Source organism: Pteropus medius, unplaced genomic scaffold, assembly GCF_902729225.1.
Source record: "Pteropus medius unplaced genomic scaffold, Ma_sr-lr_union100, whole genome shotgun sequence".
Lineage (NCBI taxonomy): Eukaryota > Metazoa > Chordata > Mammalia > Chiroptera > Pteropodidae > Pteropus > Pteropus medius.
The window spans coordinates 8,910,446-8,931,491 of NW_024349803.1; the positions used below are offsets into that span (position 1 = coordinate 8,910,446).

Below are 21,046 nucleotides of genomic sequence, written 5' to 3' on the forward strand. Positions count from 1 at the left end.
GGCCATTTGTTGAGACAGACTGCGGCTGCATCCTCAAAATTTCCGATTCAGGTCTGGCATGGAATTTATAAATTAAAGTTTGCATTTCCAACTCCCTCTCAAGTGATCCTGAAGCTTCTGGGCCCACATGTAGAGAACCACTCACTAGAGGTTAAGAGCCCCGTAGTCAGTACGTGGCACATAGTACGTCTGTTTAAATCCTGGCTCTACCATTTCTTTAGTCTTAACTCACTCTCTGTATTTCATTTACCTCATCTGTGAAATTAGGATAACAAGCTCATGCAAGTGCTTAAAGCCAAGCTGGTTCAACATACAATCAGTGTTGGTTAACTCATTATCTACTCTGTCCCGACCTGCAGGACCTAGTTATTGCGTAGAACCCGAGGAGGACCGTACCTTGAAGAAAACATGGGCGGGAGAAAAGAATGGAGGCAAGACAGTGTTCTGATCAAGCCTCAAAATTTTATTGTCGAGCGGTTATATTTATACACTCAAGTGGAGAGGGCAGGGGCGGGACTGATCAGGGAAGAGAGTATTTGTTACAAGCTCATTGGCGTCCACCAGATGAGGTGACTTCTACTTGGCTAGTCAGAAACAGGTGGGCTGTGCCAGCAGTTGCAGGCTTAAGGCTCCCGACACTACTCATTTTCTGGAGGGAGAGGAATGAAGAGAAGTGTAGGTAGCAAGGACTAAGGGTATCTTCTGAGTAGCCAGGTGGGCACAAGCTCTGAAAACCAGTCCCATTGTTCTCTTGATGACCCTCTAAAGCGGCCTAGAATGTGGAACTCACAGGCCTTTCTCCCAAGCTCACTCAGCATCCCTGCCCACCGGCTCCCTACGTTCTGCCAACGCCTGCGCAAGCGCAGACTCCGCCGTGTGCGTAACTGATGCACATGCGTACTCTGCTGCGCTAGTTGCGGGCGCGACGGCAGAAAAATGTCAGCGGCTATGCGCTGTGCGACGGCTGGAGCAAGGCTCAGCGTTGTGGTAAGCGGTCCCCGCACTGCGCTTCGCAGTCTGTGCAGCAAGCCCGTCTCCATTAACGAGCGCATCGATGCCAAACGTCGTGCCGCGCTGTTGGGAGGGGGCCAGCGCCGCATTGACGCGCAGCATAAAAGAGTAAGTCCGGAGGGGACCGCGGCGTTCGCGACCTATCACAGTGTGCCTGGCTCTCGGTGTTTGAGGCTTCTCGGCCAATACGCGCGAATCTGGGGAGGGGAGTGGAGGAGCGGGGCGAGAATGTTTACCTTGAGAACTCGTTGCCCTCCCTGAAGGTTAGCACAGTTGGGCTTTATCACTTTATACTTTCCCTTTGTAATTTTAGACAGACCTGGCTGGGCTCCAGGAGACTCACCACTTAATAGCTATAAATTTTTGGACAAGTCACTAAGAAGGTAGTAATAATTCTTCCCTCATAATCTTACTGTTAGAATAGAGACAGTGAAATAATGATAGGCACTTAATTTAAAAAAATTCTGCTTATTCTTCCCACGTCCTATGAAAGAATGGTTCTTGCTCCATAGTGGAAGAAATAAAATCAAGGTATATGGCAGGGGAAATAACAAAGGCAAACTCTCACATTAACCTGGAGTGGGATGTGTGGTGCTTGCAGAAAACTTGTGGAACCTTTGTCTCTAGACTACCTGAACACCTTTAGGGTCTCAGTGTGCATCAACCTGCTGGATAGGAAAAGCACGCGTCAGAAGCAGGTGGTTTTTCTGGGAGTGCTCAGGTTACCTAGATATTTGGCTGGAGTGAGCAGCTGAGGCACTGCTACCCACCAACTGAGTGTCGACACAAATGGCAGGTGGCTTTCAGAGATATGCTGTGTGGGCCTTTGGCAGCAGAAGAAACTCGAGGCCCAGATTGGTTACCTGGGACTTGAATCTAGACTCACTGCGTCTCTGACACGTGTGGGAGTCTGTAAGGATTTGCTGGATGAGTGCAGAAGTGAAAGTGCAGAAGTGAAATTCTCAGAGGTAAGGGCACTGAGGCACAGCTCACAAGTATGGGGAAGATGAATAGTGTGGAAGATGGGGTCTTCATTGAGGGGATTTGAACCAACTCTTTAAGTTGAGTGTTGATTTACATGTTGTAAATTCTCATTTGATAAGGGCCTGAAGGGGACAGTTCTTTTTTGACATTTGGGAATGAGATGTAAATTTGGTTGATAGTGTATAGTGCCAGGAGTAGTTTCCCTCTTTCCCCTGCATGGCTCTGCCTAGGGTGAGGAAAACTTTAGATCATCCTCTGGAAAGGCATTCAGTGCTCCCCTGCACTCTTTCTGTTGTGGCAAGTTGCTCAATTCCTCCCTGGAACATCATCCCACCACTCCCAGTAGGCAGATCATAGTGGGTTTAGATGCAGCCTCCAGAAGCTGTTTTTCTTTTGCCAAAGTAGACTTAGTCAGGAAGCCAACTTGATTTAAATTTCCACTCCACCCCCTTTAAAACAAATTTTGGACTACTTTTCTAGGATAGATTCCCAGAAATGAAATTACTGGGTCAAAATATATGAGTATTTCAACACTCTGATATATATATTGCCAAATTGCTTTCTTGAAACCTTACTCTACGTACAGTGTACAGGATTGTCTCTTTGTTTTAATATGACCTTACTGACTTTGGCTACTTTTTTAAGGGATAAATATCGCCAATACGAGGTGTTTTAGGTGGAGAGGACAGACAATGGGCCCGGGTATTTGGCTTGAACTAGGGCTTGGGAGCCCAAGCAATGGAGGCTCTTGATAGATTGAGGGCTCCAACCTCACCCTCTCTGAGAAGCATTTTTTTTTAACTCTTGAGTGATTTTTTTAGCATTCCTTTTCTTCTGAGCCACTCCCTGCTATACTGTTGTCTTTATCATAGCATCACTGTCAAGAGTAGAGTCCTTAAACAGGGTCCCCACTGTAAGTTAGTAGGAGAAGCCCCTGGAGGAGTCAGGAGAAGAACCAGGAAGTCATCTCGGAAGTGTCCTTGGGGCTGGACCCTAGTGATATGAGTTTCTGTGGGGTTCCCTGGAGGATACCTGTGAATCTGGGGGTGTAGCTTCAGACCCTTCACTAAGCCTGCTTTAGGTTTCCACCTCTTGCTTCTCTCTTCTTTTTATTGCTCCTTAGGTCTCCAGTAAATGTTTGTGGAACTTGTTATCTTGTTCCAGGGTCAGGCTTTCCTTACCACACTTCTCCTCTCTACCTTTTCCTCCTACTTATATGCGTTCCACAGTAGGTTGCTCCTGGAGTACTCTGTGTACTCTGATTTCCTAACTGAGCAGGTTGATGGAATTGAGGCTTTCACACACAGCAGCGAAGGGGCAAAACCTGCTCTCCTGGCTTTCTGATGAGCACTTCTTGCTTACTGACTGCCTATGATGACATCACTGAATGATTTTTTTTTTTTTTAATTGCATTTTAGGGAAAGCTAACAGCCAGAGAGCGGATCAGTCTTTTGCTGGACCCTGGCAGTTTTGTTGAGAGCGACATGTTTGTGGAACACAGATGTTCCGATTTTGGAATGGCTGCTGATAAGAATAAGGTATCGGTTCACAATGGTGGTGTCAGCCTCCAAACTGGACTTTCTAGCTGTGGCCCTGCTGGCTTACCCACTAAATTAATGAAGTCCTTCTGGGACTCAGGATACATTGAAAATTTTTTAAGTTTGGGCCCCTGGAATGCAGGAGTGCCTCTGGAGAAGCACTATTGGGGCCTCCAGGTTCCCCCACTTACCTTTGCCGATGAAGGAAGGTGAGTGGACTGCTCATACCTTGTGTAGTGGGACTCTGCCCTAGTACTCAGGGCTCTGGTTATGGGTTCAAAGTTCTTGCAAGTATAAAATGACAAACTTGGAAGGAAAGATGAGGATGTCTTTTAGTTTTGTTCTGGTCTGTCTAGGTACCAGAGACCCCTAAAGGCTGACCATTTGTCTCTTTTCATAAACTTTATGCCTTGGAGTTTTTGAGGTCAGAGTCACTGACACTTCTTCCTTCAATTGGGTGTTATCCATGAGTACACAGATTTCTGTGGACTCACTTTTGGTCAGTTTTCTTCAGGTCTGCATATATGCTATTTGTGACAAAAATTTGTAAACTTGGAATCACTCTAGCTGGCTCTATTTGAGTCATTATGGGCCCACACAGTGATTACCAGGATTCCAAGCAAAAGGGGGGGTTTGCCTCTTAAAGGTTTGGGGGTGGAGCGTGGATCTTTGTAGAAGTTGCCATGTTGATAGGACCTTCTTCTGTGAGTATTTGGTAATGGCAGCTCTAGAGGGTGTCTTGATTCTGCTTCTAGGAAGGAGGTTGAAGCCTAAGACACAGTGCCCTTCATTTCTGTTGAAGCAGTAGCCTGGTGCTTGCTGTTGCAGAACTGAGAGGAGAAGGGAAGATTCCTTGAGGTTCCTAATATTGAATTTTAAGGAATTTGGGGTGGGGTGTTTTTTCGGGGAGGTGTCTTCCACTGGGGCATATTGCTAAATTTATTAAAAGGAGTGTTTGTGTTTTTTAACCTTTATTTATTTTTTTAATTTTTTCTGGTAGTTTCCTGGAGACAGTGTGGTCACTGGACGGGGCCGAATCAATGGAAGATTGGTTTATGTCTTCAGTCAGGTATTTCATAACTCTTAATAGGTAGAGCTTTCCGTGAGGGCAGAGCCAGGAGCAAAATACGTGAGAAAAAAACAGTTTGGGGAAAGAAAACTTGCATTTAGTTTGGGGCAGAGGAGGGATTTACTTTGTTTTTAAATGCATTCGTCTACATAAAATACGTATTATGCTATGTATTTTTCTTAGAAAGAATCAGTTTGTTTGAGGGAAGATCACAAAGCAGTGTCATGTAAGAAAGACCTAGGAACTAGGAGTTTATTCTGACTGAGATATCTTTTGGCAGATGGGGTGTGTGCCTGGAGGACAGCTGTGTCCTGGGCAGTGTATGTGGACCCGAGAGACCTTGATGCAGCCTGGGCGGAGGGGACTTGACTATCCGAACCATAGGCCCCTAAGTTTTGGGCTTTTCATGAAAGTGTTCAAATAAGTTTTGTCAGGCTGCATCAAAACAGGTACAGTTTCTTCATACTGAGACAATAGGAGAATGTAGTAGGCAGAATAATGGCCCCCAAAGATTCAAGTCCTCCTAATCCTTGAAACCTGTGAATACGTTACCTAACATGGCAAAGGGGAATTAAGCTGGCAGATGGAATTAATGTTGCTAATCAGCTGACTCTAAAATGGAGTAGCCTGGGTTATTCAGGTGGGCCCAGTGTAATCACAAGAGTCCTTAAAAGTGGAAGAGAGAGGCAGAGGAGGTCAGAGTAACATGAGAAGCGCATGACCTGCCATTGCTGTCTTAGAAGATGGAAGAAGGGGGTGTCACGAGCCAAGGAATGCAGATGGTCTCTAAAAGCTGGAAAAGGCAAGAAAACAAAGTCTTCCCTGGATATTCCAGAAAGGAGCCCAGCCCTGCTAACCTTGTTTGTAGCTGCGTGAGACCCTTGTAGGCTTGCTTTTAAATTATAGAACTATAAGGTAATAAATTTGTGTTGTTTCAAGCCACTGAATTTGTGTTAAGTTGTTACAGCAGTAATAGAAACTAACACAAAGAACATGTTGATTGCTATTTTGGGTTTGTTTTCCATGCCCCACTCCTGAGGTGGAAATGTGTATATAAGTCTAAGTATTTAGTTCCTTTTGTAGACCTAAAGTTATAGAGCTTGTTTAGGAACCTAAAATGTTTTGTGAGTTGGATATTAAAATAATTATACTTGGCTAATTTTAAATTTATTTTATTTAGACAATACTCACTAATTGAATTACATTTGAAATGTTTTAAAACTGTTATACATGGGTCTACCAAATGTTCAACTAGAAGAAACCATCTGTTTTTTTTTTTTTTTTGTAATTTATGAGAGCTGGGCAAAAACTTGTACAGTAGGAACTCTTAATAAGATAGAACAAAGAAAGCTGTGCTTTCTGGATGCAGTGTCTCATTAACTATTAAGTAGATATAAAAATTCATCAAATTGATACTTTTGAGCACTTTTTATGCTCATAAAGTGGGGATTAGGAGGAGGTAGAGATGACTGATACAAAGCTCTTGGCCTGAACAGGCTAATCATTTTGTAGATAGAATGGGGAAGAACAGGAGTGGCTAAAGTAAAGATAGAGTGAGTGTGTTTAGGGGCAGGTGCTGTGGGCTCAGGACAAGGGAAGATCTCATCCAGGATTCAGGAAAGCTTTAGGGAAAATGAGGCATTTGAAATAGGCCCTGAAGCATACTGAGGATGGGGAGTGATGACCCAGCATTTTGGTAATGATCCCCGAAGTATTAATATCTATAGGCATTTTTTTCTGGGGAGATTCTGTTTTGCCAGAGAAGCACCCTCAGTCTCTTGCCTGATGATTGGTTGTAGATGTGTTCTGGGGTGGAGAGGGAAGTAGGGGGAAAGGAAGGATTAGCGCTTACTCATCATTTAGTGTACAGGCTCCTAATCTAACCTGTTTTCAGCTTCACTTCTACCTTTTGTGGCTGGTGATTGAGTCCAGAATTTCTCTGGTTAAGCTTCTTTAGAGAACAAACCTTTTTCAAGATGAAGGAGAGGCCGTGTGGGGTCTAACTGCTCCTAACACAGACTTTATATAAATGTTTTGCTCCCCTCCTTACCCCATACTTTCCAGGGTTCCTGGATTAACTCCTCCTGTGGGGGTACTCTCTCTGCAGGTGTATAGGCTTCTGTTTGCTCCCTGTAAGTAAGATATTCTTGTGCTTTCAGTTCCCCTCAAATTCGTTCAGTTTCCCTTCTGTTTCCTCTTCTTTTTTGTCCTTATATGCTGGATCTGATTTTAACTCCCCACCGTCTTTGGGGGGAGGGGGTGGTTTAGGAAGAAAGTCATTCTTACAAGAAGCCTTTTACATTAGAAGGTAATGAAAATCCATAAGCAAGAGAATGCAGTGAAGGCTCTGATTCACTTTTTTCAAAACGGCAAAAAATAGAAATTAGTAATAGAAATGCCTGACTATTTGACATCCATAGAATTTGATTTTTGGATGAATTCTGCATGAAAAGTTTTTATTTCATTAGAGCTGCAAATCATTTTTGTGAAGCAAAGACTAGGTCTTTTGCTTCTGACAATACACGAACCAATTCCCTTTAAGATATTCACTATTCTATGGAATAATTTGTAAGTCAGACATTTCTAATTTTTTAAACTTTTGAAAATCCTTTAAAAACGTTATGAATTTTCTATTTCCTCCTCCCAGCTCTTCATTTCTGGCTAGTCACTATATTTTTTATTTAATTTTTTTTTTTTGTTAGGATTTTACGGTTTTTGGAGGCAGTCTGTCGGGAGCACATGCCCAAAAGATCTGCAAAGTAAGTACTTAATAGTGACAACAAACCCAGTACCTTCATCAGACGCATAGTGCATATTGAGTATCTTTGGAGTGCAAGACACTGAGTTGGATATGTGGGGTGGAATAGAGATATGCAAGATGTAGTGTCGGCTTGAAGGTGACTTAGTCCAGGGCAGGACTTCTTAACGTTTTTTTGTACCATAGATTCCTTTGGGAGGCTGCCGAAGCCTGGACCCTCTATTTTTACATGCTTAAAATTAAATATGTAGGACAACAAAGAATTACAATGTGATTTTAAAAACTATTTTTAATATATGTGCTTCCTTATTAATCCATTAAATATTAAGATCTAGCAGTGGATCTAAACTATATTTTCAAGTATGCAGGAATGAAAATATTTCAACATATTTGCAACAACTTTAACGTGACACAAAAATATCTGTGGCCGCTATTAATGACAAAGTCACAGGTATTTCTGATACTTCTGTGAGGGTTTTTTTTTTTGCCTGTATTCATAATTGAAGTAAATGCTAAAGATCAGCTAAAGTTAATAACGTTAAAGGCGTAAATTTTTTTCCCATCCAAGTTCATGGACTCCCTGAAATCTATTCACAGATGGCTTGGCATTCTGGGCACTCCAGGTGAAGAACCCAAAGGCTAGGTGGAGAGTCCACGTGCTAAAAGATAACAAACAGTGCAAGGATTACGTGATGGTATTTTAAAAACATTGCTATAGGCGAGATGCTGTGGATATGAATGAGAGTGTAGATCACATTTGGAGAATTTTGGAGTTAAACGTAGTATTGATTGTTAGTAGCTATGCAGGGCTCCTTGTGTAATGGAACACCTGGATTCTAGACATGGTCCTTTCATGTATTACTCCTGAGACCTTTGGCCAACCACTTAATTTTTTAACCTTCCTAATTTCTCTCTTTACTCTCTCTACTTTGATTGTTAAATGAGATAATGGACGTGAAAGTGTTTGGTAGACTGTCAAGGGCTGTTAGGAATGTTGCTCATTAGTCTGTCAAGTACTGATCCATGAGCAAAATCTGTCTCATTAGAAGTAAAAGCAGGCCTGGGCCTGGCCTCGGCCTCAGGTTAACAGATGGATTCATATTTACTTTCACAAAAATACTTCTTTGCCATTCTGTCTATTCTTTCAAAAGAGTAACTAGGAACAGAACTGGCTGTTGAAAAATACTGTAGTTATGTGCCACTTAATGACGGAGATACATTCTGAGAAATGCATTGTGAGGTGATTTGTCATCGTGCCAACATCAGAGTATGCTTACACAAACCTAGATGGCGTAGCCTACCACACACATAGTGTATATGGTAAAGCCTATTCTTTCTTCTTAGGCTACAAACTTGCACAGCATGTTACTGTGCAAAACAATGTGAGATTAAATCGAGCCCAAAACAATGAGAGATTAAATCAAGCACAAGAGAAAATGATGCAATCAAGAGATGCAGTAAGCACAGGATATATGAGGCTGCTGCCGGTATAACACAACATACTGTTTTACAGCAAACTTTTTTTAATAAGTAGAGTACACTCTAATGCTAAAACTATATAGTATAGTAAATACATGAGCCAGTGACATCATTGTTTTAAAATATTACATACTGTATATGCTATACTTTTATATGATTGGCAGCACAGTAGGTGTGTAATGTGTTGTGCTACCACTTTATGACAGCTGTGACATCACTAAGCATTAGGAATTTTTCCGCTCCATTATGGGACCACTGCCGTATATATAGTTCATTGTTGACGGAAATATTCTGTGGTGTATGACTGTATATAGCCTGGGCCTATGGCTCTAGAAGTGGTTGCTATAAGCAGTCTATCCCCTGCTATTGTGAAGTGCTTTCACTCTTGGATGTTTAGGGGGGGCTTTAATTATCCCTTTAAATGTCTGGTTCTCTGTCTTCCTCAAAGGTACCCAGTCATCATGGGGAATGAAGCTAGTGTTACTCCTGTTGTGAAAGGTGCTCTCAGGACATTTTCCAAAAAAACACTGCAGTGCTTTGTAAATGCTCTTTTTGATAAGATTGTCTCACAGAAGGTTTCTCTGCTGTTTCAGATCATGGACCAAGCCATGACAGTGGGGGCTCCAGTGATTGGACTAAATGACTCTGGTGGAGCACGGATCCAAGAGGGAGTAGAGTCTTTGGCTGGCTACGCAGATATCTTTCTGGTGAGAAACCTGGAGAGTAAAAAATTCAGGGCTTAATTCTCTAAGCTGTGTCCTGGTCAGAGCTTTCCCATCTCTCATTGTTCTTTGTTTTGTGGCCCCTTCCTGTGTAACCAGGAGTGGCATGAAGGGTGGGTGAAAAGCAAGAGTAAGTGGAGAGGACTTTTTCCCTCATAGAGGGCCACTCATAGGAAAAAACAATTAAAGATCTTTCATAAGAGAAAGTTGCTTATTTTTTTTTTTCAAAAGCAGGGTAAGGGAATGTGAAAAGTTAAAACGAACAGATTTGCTAGAATTAGAAATTTAAAAAAATGCATTGCTTTCTATTTTTATTTTTTGGTTAAGACACAAGGTCATTATATAAAATTCAAGCTGCAGTACAAAAAAGAAATTGCTCTAAATCCTACTATTCTGAAACATTGCTGAGCATCATTTCAGGTATCTTTCTGTTTACCTACAGACTAAAGTTACAGAGAAAGAAGTGAAAAGAAACACAAAAATAAATGCATTTTTTGAAGTAGAAAGTATATTGTGAGAGATAGTAATGGAGATTAGGGTAAGGGACAGAGATACTGCCAAATGGAAACTCGAGAAAAGGACAGATCAGCATTACCAGGGAGGGGAGGAAAAAGAAGGAAGGAGACAGACATCAGGGCAGCTGTTGTTTTTATCCCCTGGCCTGCAGGCTTATGAGAGTTTTTTTCCTTAGCTACTGCCCTTGACGATCAGTCAGAAAAATGTTTACTTTGTGTAAGATAGTCTGCTGGTTGTGGGAGCACTTGTGTTAGTTGAGAAGCCACTTTGCAGATCTTAAACCTACCTTTTAATCTTTAAGCTTAAGCTCTACGGACAACCCACTAGAGAGAATTAGTTTTTTGGGCGGCTTGGCTAGGATAGTTTAGGCCTGGAAGTTCTGCTTTGGCCCCTATCTTTGAAGTCATGCCTGTGTTAGAAATGAAGGAAAGAAAGAGTGGCTCTAAGAAATGGCAATAAGTTACCACATTTTAGAGCTTGTCAGAATTTTAAAATATCTAATCTTAACACATCTTTATGAGTACAGGCTGGGATAGTTGGAATTTGTTTTCAGAGGATAGGGTTTAGTGACTTTAGTCTGCATTGTGTACTTACTAATGTTGCTTGTCATGTCTATACTTCCATCAACTTCTCCCTGCCTGTATTATTGTTTTAAAATTATTTCGATATAATTTCAAACTTCATAGGAAAATTGCAAAAACAGTATAAGAAACTCTCATATGTTTGATAGCCAGATTCATTAGTTGTTCACATTTTGCCCATTTGCTTTATCATTCTCTCCCCATATGTTCATGTTTGCATATTATATTTTTCTGAGAGTAAATTGGAGTAAATTTGAGAGTAAATTTGAGATTGTTTCCTTTATCTCTTAAATCCTTCATCATGTGTTTCCTAAGAATAAGGACATTCTCTTGTATAATAACCAGGAACAATAATAAAAATCAGGAAATTTAACATTGATTCATCAATATTATTATTCATGGTCCTTATTCACATTTCATCAAATGATCCTAATAAAGCCCTCTATAGCAATTTTTTTCCCTCTACTGGCTAAAATCCAACCCAGGATTGAGGTTTGCCTTTAGTCATCATATTTAATGTCCTTTAATCTGGAGCAGTTCCCTAATTTTCCTTTGTCCTCCATGACCTTGACATTTTTTTAAAACAACTTTATTGAGGTATAATTTACAAACTATAAAATCCATCCATTGTAAGCATACAATTCAATGATTTTTAATAAATTTATGGAGTGGCGTAACCATCACCACAGTCCAGTTTCAGAACCTTTCCTTCCAAAAAGATCCCTCCTGCTTGTTTTTGGTGAGTTCCTACCCAGTCCTAGGCAACCACTGGTCAGCTTTCTGTCCCTAGTTTTTGCATCTGACTCTTTTTGCTTAACATATTTGTTGAGGTTTAGTCATATTGTACTTGTATCAGTGGTTCATTCCTTTTTATTGCTGAATAATCCATATATGGATATAATAATCATCAGGGACATGTAAATAAAAACTATAATGAGATACCACTTCATGCCTGTCAGAATGGCTGTTATCAAAAAATCAACAAATAAGTGTTGGCGAAGATGTGGAGAAAAGGGAACTCTTGTGCACTGTTGGTGGGATTGTAAATTGGTACAGCCATTATGGAAAACAGTATGGAGATTCTTCAAAAAATTAAAAATAGAACTACCATATAACCCAGCAATTCCACTTCTGGGTATTTATCTGAAGAAAACAAAAACATTAAGAAAAATATAATTCCACTTCTGGGTATTTATCTGAAGAAAACAAAAACATTAAAAAAAATATAAAAAAAAATAAAAGAAAAACAAAAACATTAAGAAAAAATATGTGTTTATTACAGCATTATTTACAATAGCTAAGATAAGCAGCAAATGTATCTATTGATGAATGAATGAATATAGAAGATGTGGTCTGTATATACATATATATGTATTCACAATGGAATATTACTCAGCAACAAAAAAAATAAAATGTCATTTGTGACAACATGGGTGGACCTAAAGGGTATGCTAAGTAAGTCAGACAGACATATAATGATTTCACATATATGTGGACTCAGAAAAAAAAAAACTAAACTAAAATGAACAAACAAAAACAGACATAGAACAAACTGATGGTTATCTAGGGTTGGGGGATGGTTGGAAAAAGGCGAAGGGGAATAAAGTATTTGATAGAATTCACTAGTGGAAACAGAAAGCTCTGAGGAGGTGTACAATATAACTTTTATAAGCAAAAGGGAGCAGGAACAAGAAAGTTACACTAGGCAAAAAAGTGAATTGATTATGGCAAGATTACTTTCCTTCAGAGGATGGCAGGCATCTGTCAGGCAGATTACCTAACGAGCACTGGTCAGGTAGAAATGTAAAAGAATGTATTACAAGTCACTTGGACAAGCTTATAAGAAGGTAAACTCTGTGATTGATGGTATGAGCAATACAGCCAGGATCAAATATTGTAAACTATAATTAAAAGGGACTTGGGGATGGAGAGGTTGACAGGCCAGAAAAGTGTGTTACCAGCACAATGGGAGAGACATACTAGCTCTCTGTGGACAGTTTAATTATAACCATATATGCATGTCAATATTATTCAAGACCATGTGATTACAAACTTATACAGTGCAATAATAATATTCTTCAAACAAAAAAAATGCTGCTATGAATATTTGTGTATATTTCATTTATGTTTTCATAACTCTTTGATAGATACTTAAGAGTGGATATCTTATGAGAGTTGGGTCTTATAACTTTTAAGAAACTGCCTAAATTTTTTCCAAAATGATTGCACCATTTTACATGACTATAAGTAATGTATTTAGGGTTTCAGGTTTTCCACAACCTTGTCAACACTTAATATTGTCAACCTTTTTCATCATAGTCATTTTAATGGTATGTAGTGGTATCTTACTATGGTTTTAATTTTCATTTCCCTGCTAACTAATCACTTTGAGCATGTTTCCATGTACATGTTAGTCATTTGTATATCTTCTTTGCTGAAGTGTCTAATTCAGATCTTTTGCTCATTTTGCAACTGGCCTTTTGACTTGTAAGAGCTCTTTATATTTCTGGTTACAAGTCCTTGATCGGATGAATGGTTTTCAAATATTTTTTCCCAGTCTGTGGCTTTTCTTTTTATTTGTTAATGGTGGCATTTGAAGTATAATAGTATAAAATTTTGGAGTCCCAATTTATCAAATTTTTTCTTTTGTGGGTCATCTTTTATTGTCATATGTAAGAATTCTGCCCAATACAAAGACGTGAAGATTTTGTCGAGTGTTTTTTTTTTCATGAAGGTTTATAATAGTTTGGCTCTCATATTAGGTTAGTGATCCATTTTGAGTTAATTTTTGCATATGGTGTGAGGTCAGGGTCTAAATTTATCCTTGTCCCATTAGCAGTTATTGAGATGACTACTCCTTTTTTCTTGACTTGTCTGAGCACTTTGGAAAATCAGTTGACCATAAATGTAAGGTTTCTTTCTGGACTCAGTTTTTTTTTTCTGTTGATCTATGCGCTTATCCTTGCATCACAACCACACTGTCTTGATTGCTATAACTTTCTAGTAGTTTTGAAGTTGGGTAAAGTTCTCCAACTTTGTTGTTCTTTTTAAAAATTATTTTAGCTATTCTGAGTCCTTTATATTTTCATACAAATTTTTGCATCAGCTGTCAACTCACAGAAATGCCTGCTGAGATTTGGTAGGAATTGTATAGAGCCTGTAGATCAAGTTGATGAGAATTTATGTCTTAACATATTGAGTCTTCCACTCCACATATGGAATATTTCTCCATTTATTTAGGTCATCTTGAATTTATCTCAGCAATATTTTGTGATTTTCAGCATACATGCCTTCTACTTGTTATTTATACCTATTTTATTATTTTTGATGTCATTATGAATGGAATTTTTTTGTTTCCTTTTGGGTTCTTTGCAAGTAAGTAGAAATACAGTTGATTTTTTTATATCGATCTTTTATCTGACAGCCTTGCCAAACTTATTTATTAGCTCTAAATTTTTTCATGTGGATTCCTTAGTTTTTTTCTGTATTCATGATTATGCTTTCTGCAAGTATAGTTAGTTTTACTTGTTCTTTTCTAATCTAGATGCCTTTTATTTATTTTAATTGCTTTGGCTGGAACATGTTGTATAATGTTGAATAGAATTGGTGAGAATGGACATCTTTGTCTTGTTCCTGAACTTATAAGCGTTCATTCTTTTACCATTAAATGATGTTAACTGTTTTTTTTAGTCGATGCCCTTTATCAGGTTGAAGAAGTTCCTTTTGACTTTTTGTATGTTGAGTATGTTGAGTGTTTTTATCATGAAGGGGTGTTTAATTTTGTCAAAGGTGTTTTCTGCATGTATAAGATAATTGTGTTTTTTGTCCTTTATTGATATGGTGTATTACATTAATTGATTTTTCAGTGTTAAACCATCTTTGTATTTCTGTGACAAATTCCACTTCGTCATGGTGTATAATTCTTTTCATAAGTTGCTGGGTTCTGTTTGCTAGTATTTTTGTTGAGTACTTTCGAGTCTGTATTAATAAGATACTTGTCTGCAGTTATCTTGTGCTATATTTTTTTCCTCTATAGTTGTTTTGCTGCTGTGATTTTTTTTTTTTTGCTAGCTTTGAGTCTTGTGATTTTTTTTTTCTTTCTGGTTTTGGTATCCTAATTATGGCCTCATGAAATGATTTGGAAGTGTTGCCACCCCTTCAGTTTTTTGGGAAGAACTTGTAAAGAATCGATCGACATTAATTCGTTAAACGTTCAGTAAAATTCGTCAGTGAAGCAGTCTGGGCCTTGACTTTTCTTTGTAGGTAGTTTTTTGATTACCTATTCAATCTCTTTGTTATGGGTTTATCAGATTTTCTGTTTCTTTTTGGTTCAATTTCAATAGTTTGTGTTTATAGAGGAATTAGCCCATTTTATCTAAGTTATCTAATTTATTGCCATATAGTTGTTTATATTATTTTTTTATAATTTTAACTTATGTAATGATGTTTCAATTCTTATTTTACTAATACTGATTTTTTTGTCACTCTATTTAAAGGTTTGTCAATTTTGTTGATCTTTTCAGAGAACTAATTTTAGGTTTTATTTATTTTCTCTATTGTCATGATATCCTGTTTTACTTATTTCTGCTCCAAGTTTTATTTCCTTCTTTTTGCTTGTTTTGCTTGCTTTATTCTACTTTTTCTAGTTTCTTAAGGTGGGAAGTTAGATTGGTTTATCTTTCTTCTTTTAATATATGCATTTACAGCTATAAATTTACCTCTTAGGAGTGCTTTCATTGCATCCCTTAAATTTTAGTATGTTACATTTTTATTGATCTCAAAGTATTTTCTAATTTCCTTTGTAATTTCTTGTTTCACTTGTTGGATATTTAAGTGTTTCGATTAATTTTAATGTATTTATGAATTTTTCAGTTTCTTATTTTAGTTTCATTACATTTTGTCTGGAAAAGATACTTTGTATGATTTCAGTCATTTAAAATTTATTAGGAATTATTTTGTGGCTTAACACATGGTTTTTCCTAGAGTATGTTCCATGCGCACTTGAAAAGAAAGTATATTCTGTTGTTGTTGGAAACAGTATACGGTAGATGTCTTTTATAACTACTGGTTTAAAATGTTCAAATCCACTGTTTCCTTACTGATTCTGTCTTGTCTGAGTGTTCTATCCATTATTGGAAGTAGGATGTTGAAGTCCCTAGATGGTATCTCTCTCTTTTTCCTTTCAATTCCATCAATTTTTTCTTCATGTATGTTGGGGCTCTGTTGTTAGGTGCATATATTTTTATAAGTGTTACATCTTCTTAGTGTATTGAACTTATGTCAATATATGTCTGCCTTTGCTCTTGTAACGTTTTGATTTGAAGTCTGTTTTGTCTGACAATATAGCCACCCCAACTGTATTTGGTTACCCATTGGATAGAATGTGCTTTTCCATCCTTTTACTTTCAACCTCTTTGTGTCCTCATATCTAAAGTGAGGCTCCTTTAGGTAGCATATTAATAGATTTCAAATTTTATTTATTTTAATTTTTAAATTAATTTAAACTAAAAAAAAAATTCCTTTATTTCTCCTACCTGAAACTCTATCTCTGGTGAGCACAAATCTATTCAATGTATCTATAATCTTAGTGGGTTTTTGTAATATATGTATACATTTTTAGATTCCACACCTGAGAGAGATCATATGGTATTTGTCTATTTCAGTCTGGTTTATTTCACATGTCTGATACTCTCAAAGTTCACCCATGTTGTCACAATTGGCGAGATATGATTCTCTTTTTATGGCTGAGTAATATTCCATTGTGTATAAATTTATACAATAATTTTTTTTTTCCTTCATGGCTTTTCATATATTTTGTCTTTTCCCTGAAATATAGCCTTCTCCTTGAGGTCTTTCCATGACCATACTATTTAAAACTAGATTTACTATCCCCCTTTCCTGCATTTTTTTCATAGCACTTTCCACATTGACAAACTATTTGTTTTACTTATTTATTTATTGTCCATTACTCTCACTGGAATATAAGCACCATGAAGACACGAGATTTTTTATTTTTTGTGCCTTCCCCTCCCCCACCAGTGTTCTAACAGCAGTGCTTCGAACTGGTGGCTGCCATAGAGTGAATACTCATTAGTCGAATGAATGAATGAATGAGGTGCAGGTTTTGGGGAACAAAGTAAGCTGGGAAACATTGCCCCTACCTAACCTAAAATAGCACCCCACCATCCCAGGGCTGATTCTGTACCCTCTTAACTTGATTCATCTTTCTTCACAGCACCTATTACATTTTGACACATACTGTTTCTTTTTAAAAATACTCTTAGACACAATTCAGAGAGAGTGAAAGCAAATCTTAAGTGTACTGTGCCATGAATTTTTTTTTTTTTTAATTTCACCCTTCTCCCAACTCCCCTTTCTTTTGGCAATTATCAGCTTTTTCTCTATATCTATGAGTCTGTTTCTGTTTTGTTTATTCATTTTTTTAAAGATTCCACATATAAGTGAAATCTTATATTTGCCTTTCTCTGTCTGACTTAGCATAATACTCTAGGTCCATCCATGTTGTTGCAAATGGCAAGATTTCATTGTGTTTTATTGCTGAGTAATAGTCCATTGTATATATATATATACCACATCTTTTATATTCATTCATCTATTGATGGACACCTAGGTTGTCTTTATCTTGGCTATTGTAAATAATGCTGCAATAATCATAGGGGTGCATATATCTTTTTGAATTAGTATTTTTGTTTTCTTTGGATAAATACCCAAAAATGGAATTGCTGGGTCGTATGGTAGTTCTATATTTTAATTTTTTGATTACTCTTTTTCATGGTGGCTGTACCCATTTGCAGTCCCACTAACAGTGCATGAGGGTTTCTATTTTTCCACATTTTTGCCAGCACCTGTTATTTGTTGATTTTTTTGATAAGAGCCATTCTGACAGGTATGAGGTGATATTTCATTGTGGTTTTAATCTGCATTTCCCTGATGATTATTGATGTTGAGCATCTTTTCATGTGTCTGTTGGCTATCTGTAGGTCCTCTTTGGAGAATTGTCTATTTAGGTCCTCTGCCCATTTTTTAATTGGATTGTTTGTTTTCTTGGTGTTAATTTTTATGAGTTTTTTATATATTTTTGAATACTGACCCCTTATTGTATGTATCATTTGCAAATATTTTCTCTCATGCAGTATGTTGTCTTTATTTTGTTGATGCTGTCCTTTGCTGTACAAAAAGGTTTTAGTTTAGTATAGTCCCATTTGTTTATTTTTTTGTTTGTTTCCCTTGCCTGAAGAGGGATAGCCAAAAAAATATTGAGAGCCATGTCAAGGAATTTACTACCTATGTTTTCTTCTAGGAATTTTATGGTTACAGGTCTCACAATTAAGTCTAATCCATTTTGAGTTTATTTTTGTATATGGTGTCAAAGTGGTTCAATTTCATTTTTTTGCATATATCTCTCCAGTTTTCCCAGCACTACTTATTGAAGAGACTGTATACCCCATTGTATATCCTTACCTCCTTTGCAATAGGTTAATTGCCCATATAAGTGAGGACTTATTTCTGAAACTTTATTCTATTCCATTGATCTATATATCTGATTTTATGCCAGTACCTACTATTTTGATTATTGTAGCTTTGTAGTATAGTGTAAATCAGGGAGTGCAATACCTCCCACTTTGTTCTTTCTTAAGATTGCTTTGGCTATTTGGGGTCTTTTGTGGTTCTGTATAAAAGTGGTTCTAGTTATGAGAAGAATACCATTGGTATTTTATTTTATTTATTTATTTTTTCTTTTCTTTTTTTAATTACGTTTATTGGGCTAACATTGGTTAATATAATTATATAATTTTCAGGTGTACATTATAATTTGACATCTGTATATTCTATTGTGTGTTTCCCACCCAAAGTCCAGTTTCCTTCAGCTACCATAATTTGATCTCCTTTACCCACTTTACCCTCTCTCAAACCCCTATATTTGACCCCCTTTACCCTGTCTACCTCCTCCATCCTCCCCCACCCCTACCTTCTGGTAACCACTAGTCTATAGTCTATGTCCATGAGTCTGTGTTTGTTTATCTTGTTAATTTGTTGCTTTTAGGTTTATATCCCACATATAAGTGATATCATGTGATTTTCAACTTTTTCAGTCTGGGTTATTTCACTTAGCATGAGTATCTCGAGGTCCATCCAGGTTGTCACAAATGGCAGTATTTCATCTCTTCTTACGGCTGAGTAATATTCCACTGTATATAAGTACTACAGCTTCTTTAGCCAATCATCTATTGTAGGACACTTTAGTTGCTTCCATGTCCTGGCCACTGTGAATAATGCTGCTATGAACATCGGTGTGCAAATATCTTTTCGGATATAGGTTTTCAAGTCTTTGGGGTAAATACCCAGTAGTGAGATTGCCGGATCATATGGTAGATCAATTCTTAGTTTTTTGATGAACCTCCATACTGTTTTCCATAGTGGTTGTACCAATTTGCAGTTCCACCAGCAGTGTATGAGGGTTCCTTTTTCTCCGTATCCTCTCCAACATTTGTTATTACTTGTCCTGTTGATTATAGCTATTCTAACAGGTGTGAGATGGTATCTCATTGTGCATTTCCCTAATAGCTAGCGATGTTGAGCATCTTTTCATATATTTTTTGGCCATTTGTATGTCCTCTAAGGAGAAGAGTCTGTTCAGGTCCTCTGCCCATTTTTTGATTGCATTGTTTTTTTGTTGTCGTTGAGTTGTATGATTTCTTTGTATATTTTGTATATTAGGCCCTTATTGGAGGCATTGCTTGCAAGTATATTTTCCCATTCGGATGGTTGTTTCTTTACCTTGTTGACTATTTGTTTTGCTGAACAGAAGCTTTTTTATTTTGATTGACATAGTCCCATTCATTTATTTTAGCTTTTACTTCCCTTGCTTTCGAGGTCAAATTCATAAAATCCTCTATAAATCCAAGGTCCTTGAGTATAGTTCCAGTGTTTTCTTATATGGATTTTATTGTTTCAGGTCTTATATTTAGGTCCTAAATCCATTTGGAGTTAATTTTGGTGTGTGATGATAGACAACAGTCTAATTTCATTCTTTTGCAGATGGCTTTCCAGTTTTCCCAGCACCATTTATTGAAGAGGCTTTTCTTTCTCCACTGTATGTTTTTGGCTTTTTTGTTAAAGATTATCTGCCTATCTAAACATGGGTTTACTTCTGGACTCTTGATTCTGTACCGCTGGTCTGTATGTCTGTTTTTCTGCCAATACCATGCCATTTTGATTACTTTCACTATGTAGTATAATCAGGCAGGGTGATGCCTCCAGCCTTGTTCTTTTTTCTCAGGATGGCTTTGGCAATTCAGGATCTTTTGTTTTTCCATAGAAATCTGATGATTTTTTGTTCTCTTTCTTTAAAAACTGGTGATGGGATTTTGATGGGGATTGCATTAAATCTGTACAATGCTTTAGATAATATGATCATTTTAACTATGTTGATTCTCGCAATCCAAGAACATGGAATATCTTTCCATTTCTATGTATCTTCTTCAATTTCTTTTAATAGGGTCTTAAAGTTTTCATTATATAGGTCCTTCACATGTTTCGTTAGATTTATTCCTAGGTATTTTATTTTTGTTGCAATTGTAAAAAGAATGATTTTTTCCAATTCTTTTTCTGACACCTCATTATTAGAGTATAGGAATGGTATAGATTTTTGAACATTGATTTTGTATCCAGAGACTTTACTGTGTTTGCTTATCATTTCTAGCAGAGTTCTTGTGGAGTCTTTAGGGTTTTCTATATTGAGAATCATGTCATCTGCAAATAGTGACAGTCTGACTTCTTTGTTTCCTATTTGGATGCCTTTTATATCTTTCCCTTGTCTGACTGCATTCGCTAGGACCTCCAATGTTATATTAAATAACAGTGGCGATAGTGGACAGCCTTGCCTTGTTCCTGATCTTAGAGGGAAGGTTTTTAGTTTTTCACCGTTAAGTATAATGTTGGCTGAGGGTTTGTCACATATGGCCTTTATTGTGTTAAGGTACTTTCTTTCTACACGAATTTTGTTAAATGTTTTGATCATAAATGGATGCTGTATCTTTCGAAGGCTTTCTGCATCTACCGATGTGATCATATGATTCTTATTTTTAAATTTGTTTATATGGTGTATCACATTAATCGATTCGCGTATGTTGAACCATCCCTGTGCCTCTGGTATGAAGCCCACCTGATCGTGGTGTATAATCTTTTTAATATGTTGCTGTATTCGGTTTGCTAGTATCTTATTTAGGATTTTTGCTTCTGTGTTCATGAGAGATATTGGTCTGTAATTTTCTTTTTTTGTGTTATCTTTACCAGGTTTGGTATCAGGGTAATATTGGCCTCATAAAATGAGTTGGGAAGTATTGCCTCCTCTTCGATTTTTTGGA

The 21,046-nt window shown here is 37.5% G+C and overlaps 1 protein-coding gene across 2 annotated transcripts in view; it reads left to right on the forward strand.

Moving 5' to 3' along the window:
• Window positions 1–894: 894 nt before the first annotated feature.
• Window positions 895–21,046, forward strand: part of PCCB (propionyl-CoA carboxylase subunit beta) — a 57,987-nt gene continuing 37,835 nt past the window's right edge. Inside the window, exons 1-5 of one of the 2 annotated variants that reach the window (XM_039837231.1) lie at window positions 895–1,119; window positions 3,414–3,533; window positions 4,534–4,602; window positions 7,305–7,361; window positions 9,433–9,546. In XM_039837231.1, the coding sequence (XP_039693165.1) occupies window positions 937–1,119; window positions 3,414–3,533; window positions 4,534–4,602; window positions 7,305–7,361; window positions 9,433–9,546 (543 nt within the window). In that variant the 5' untranslated portion in view covers window positions 895–936. The remainder of the gene's footprint in view (window positions 1,120–3,413; window positions 3,534–4,533; window positions 4,603–7,304; window positions 7,362–9,432; window positions 9,547–21,046) is intronic. The other variant, XM_039837232.1, reaches the window with a different exon arrangement.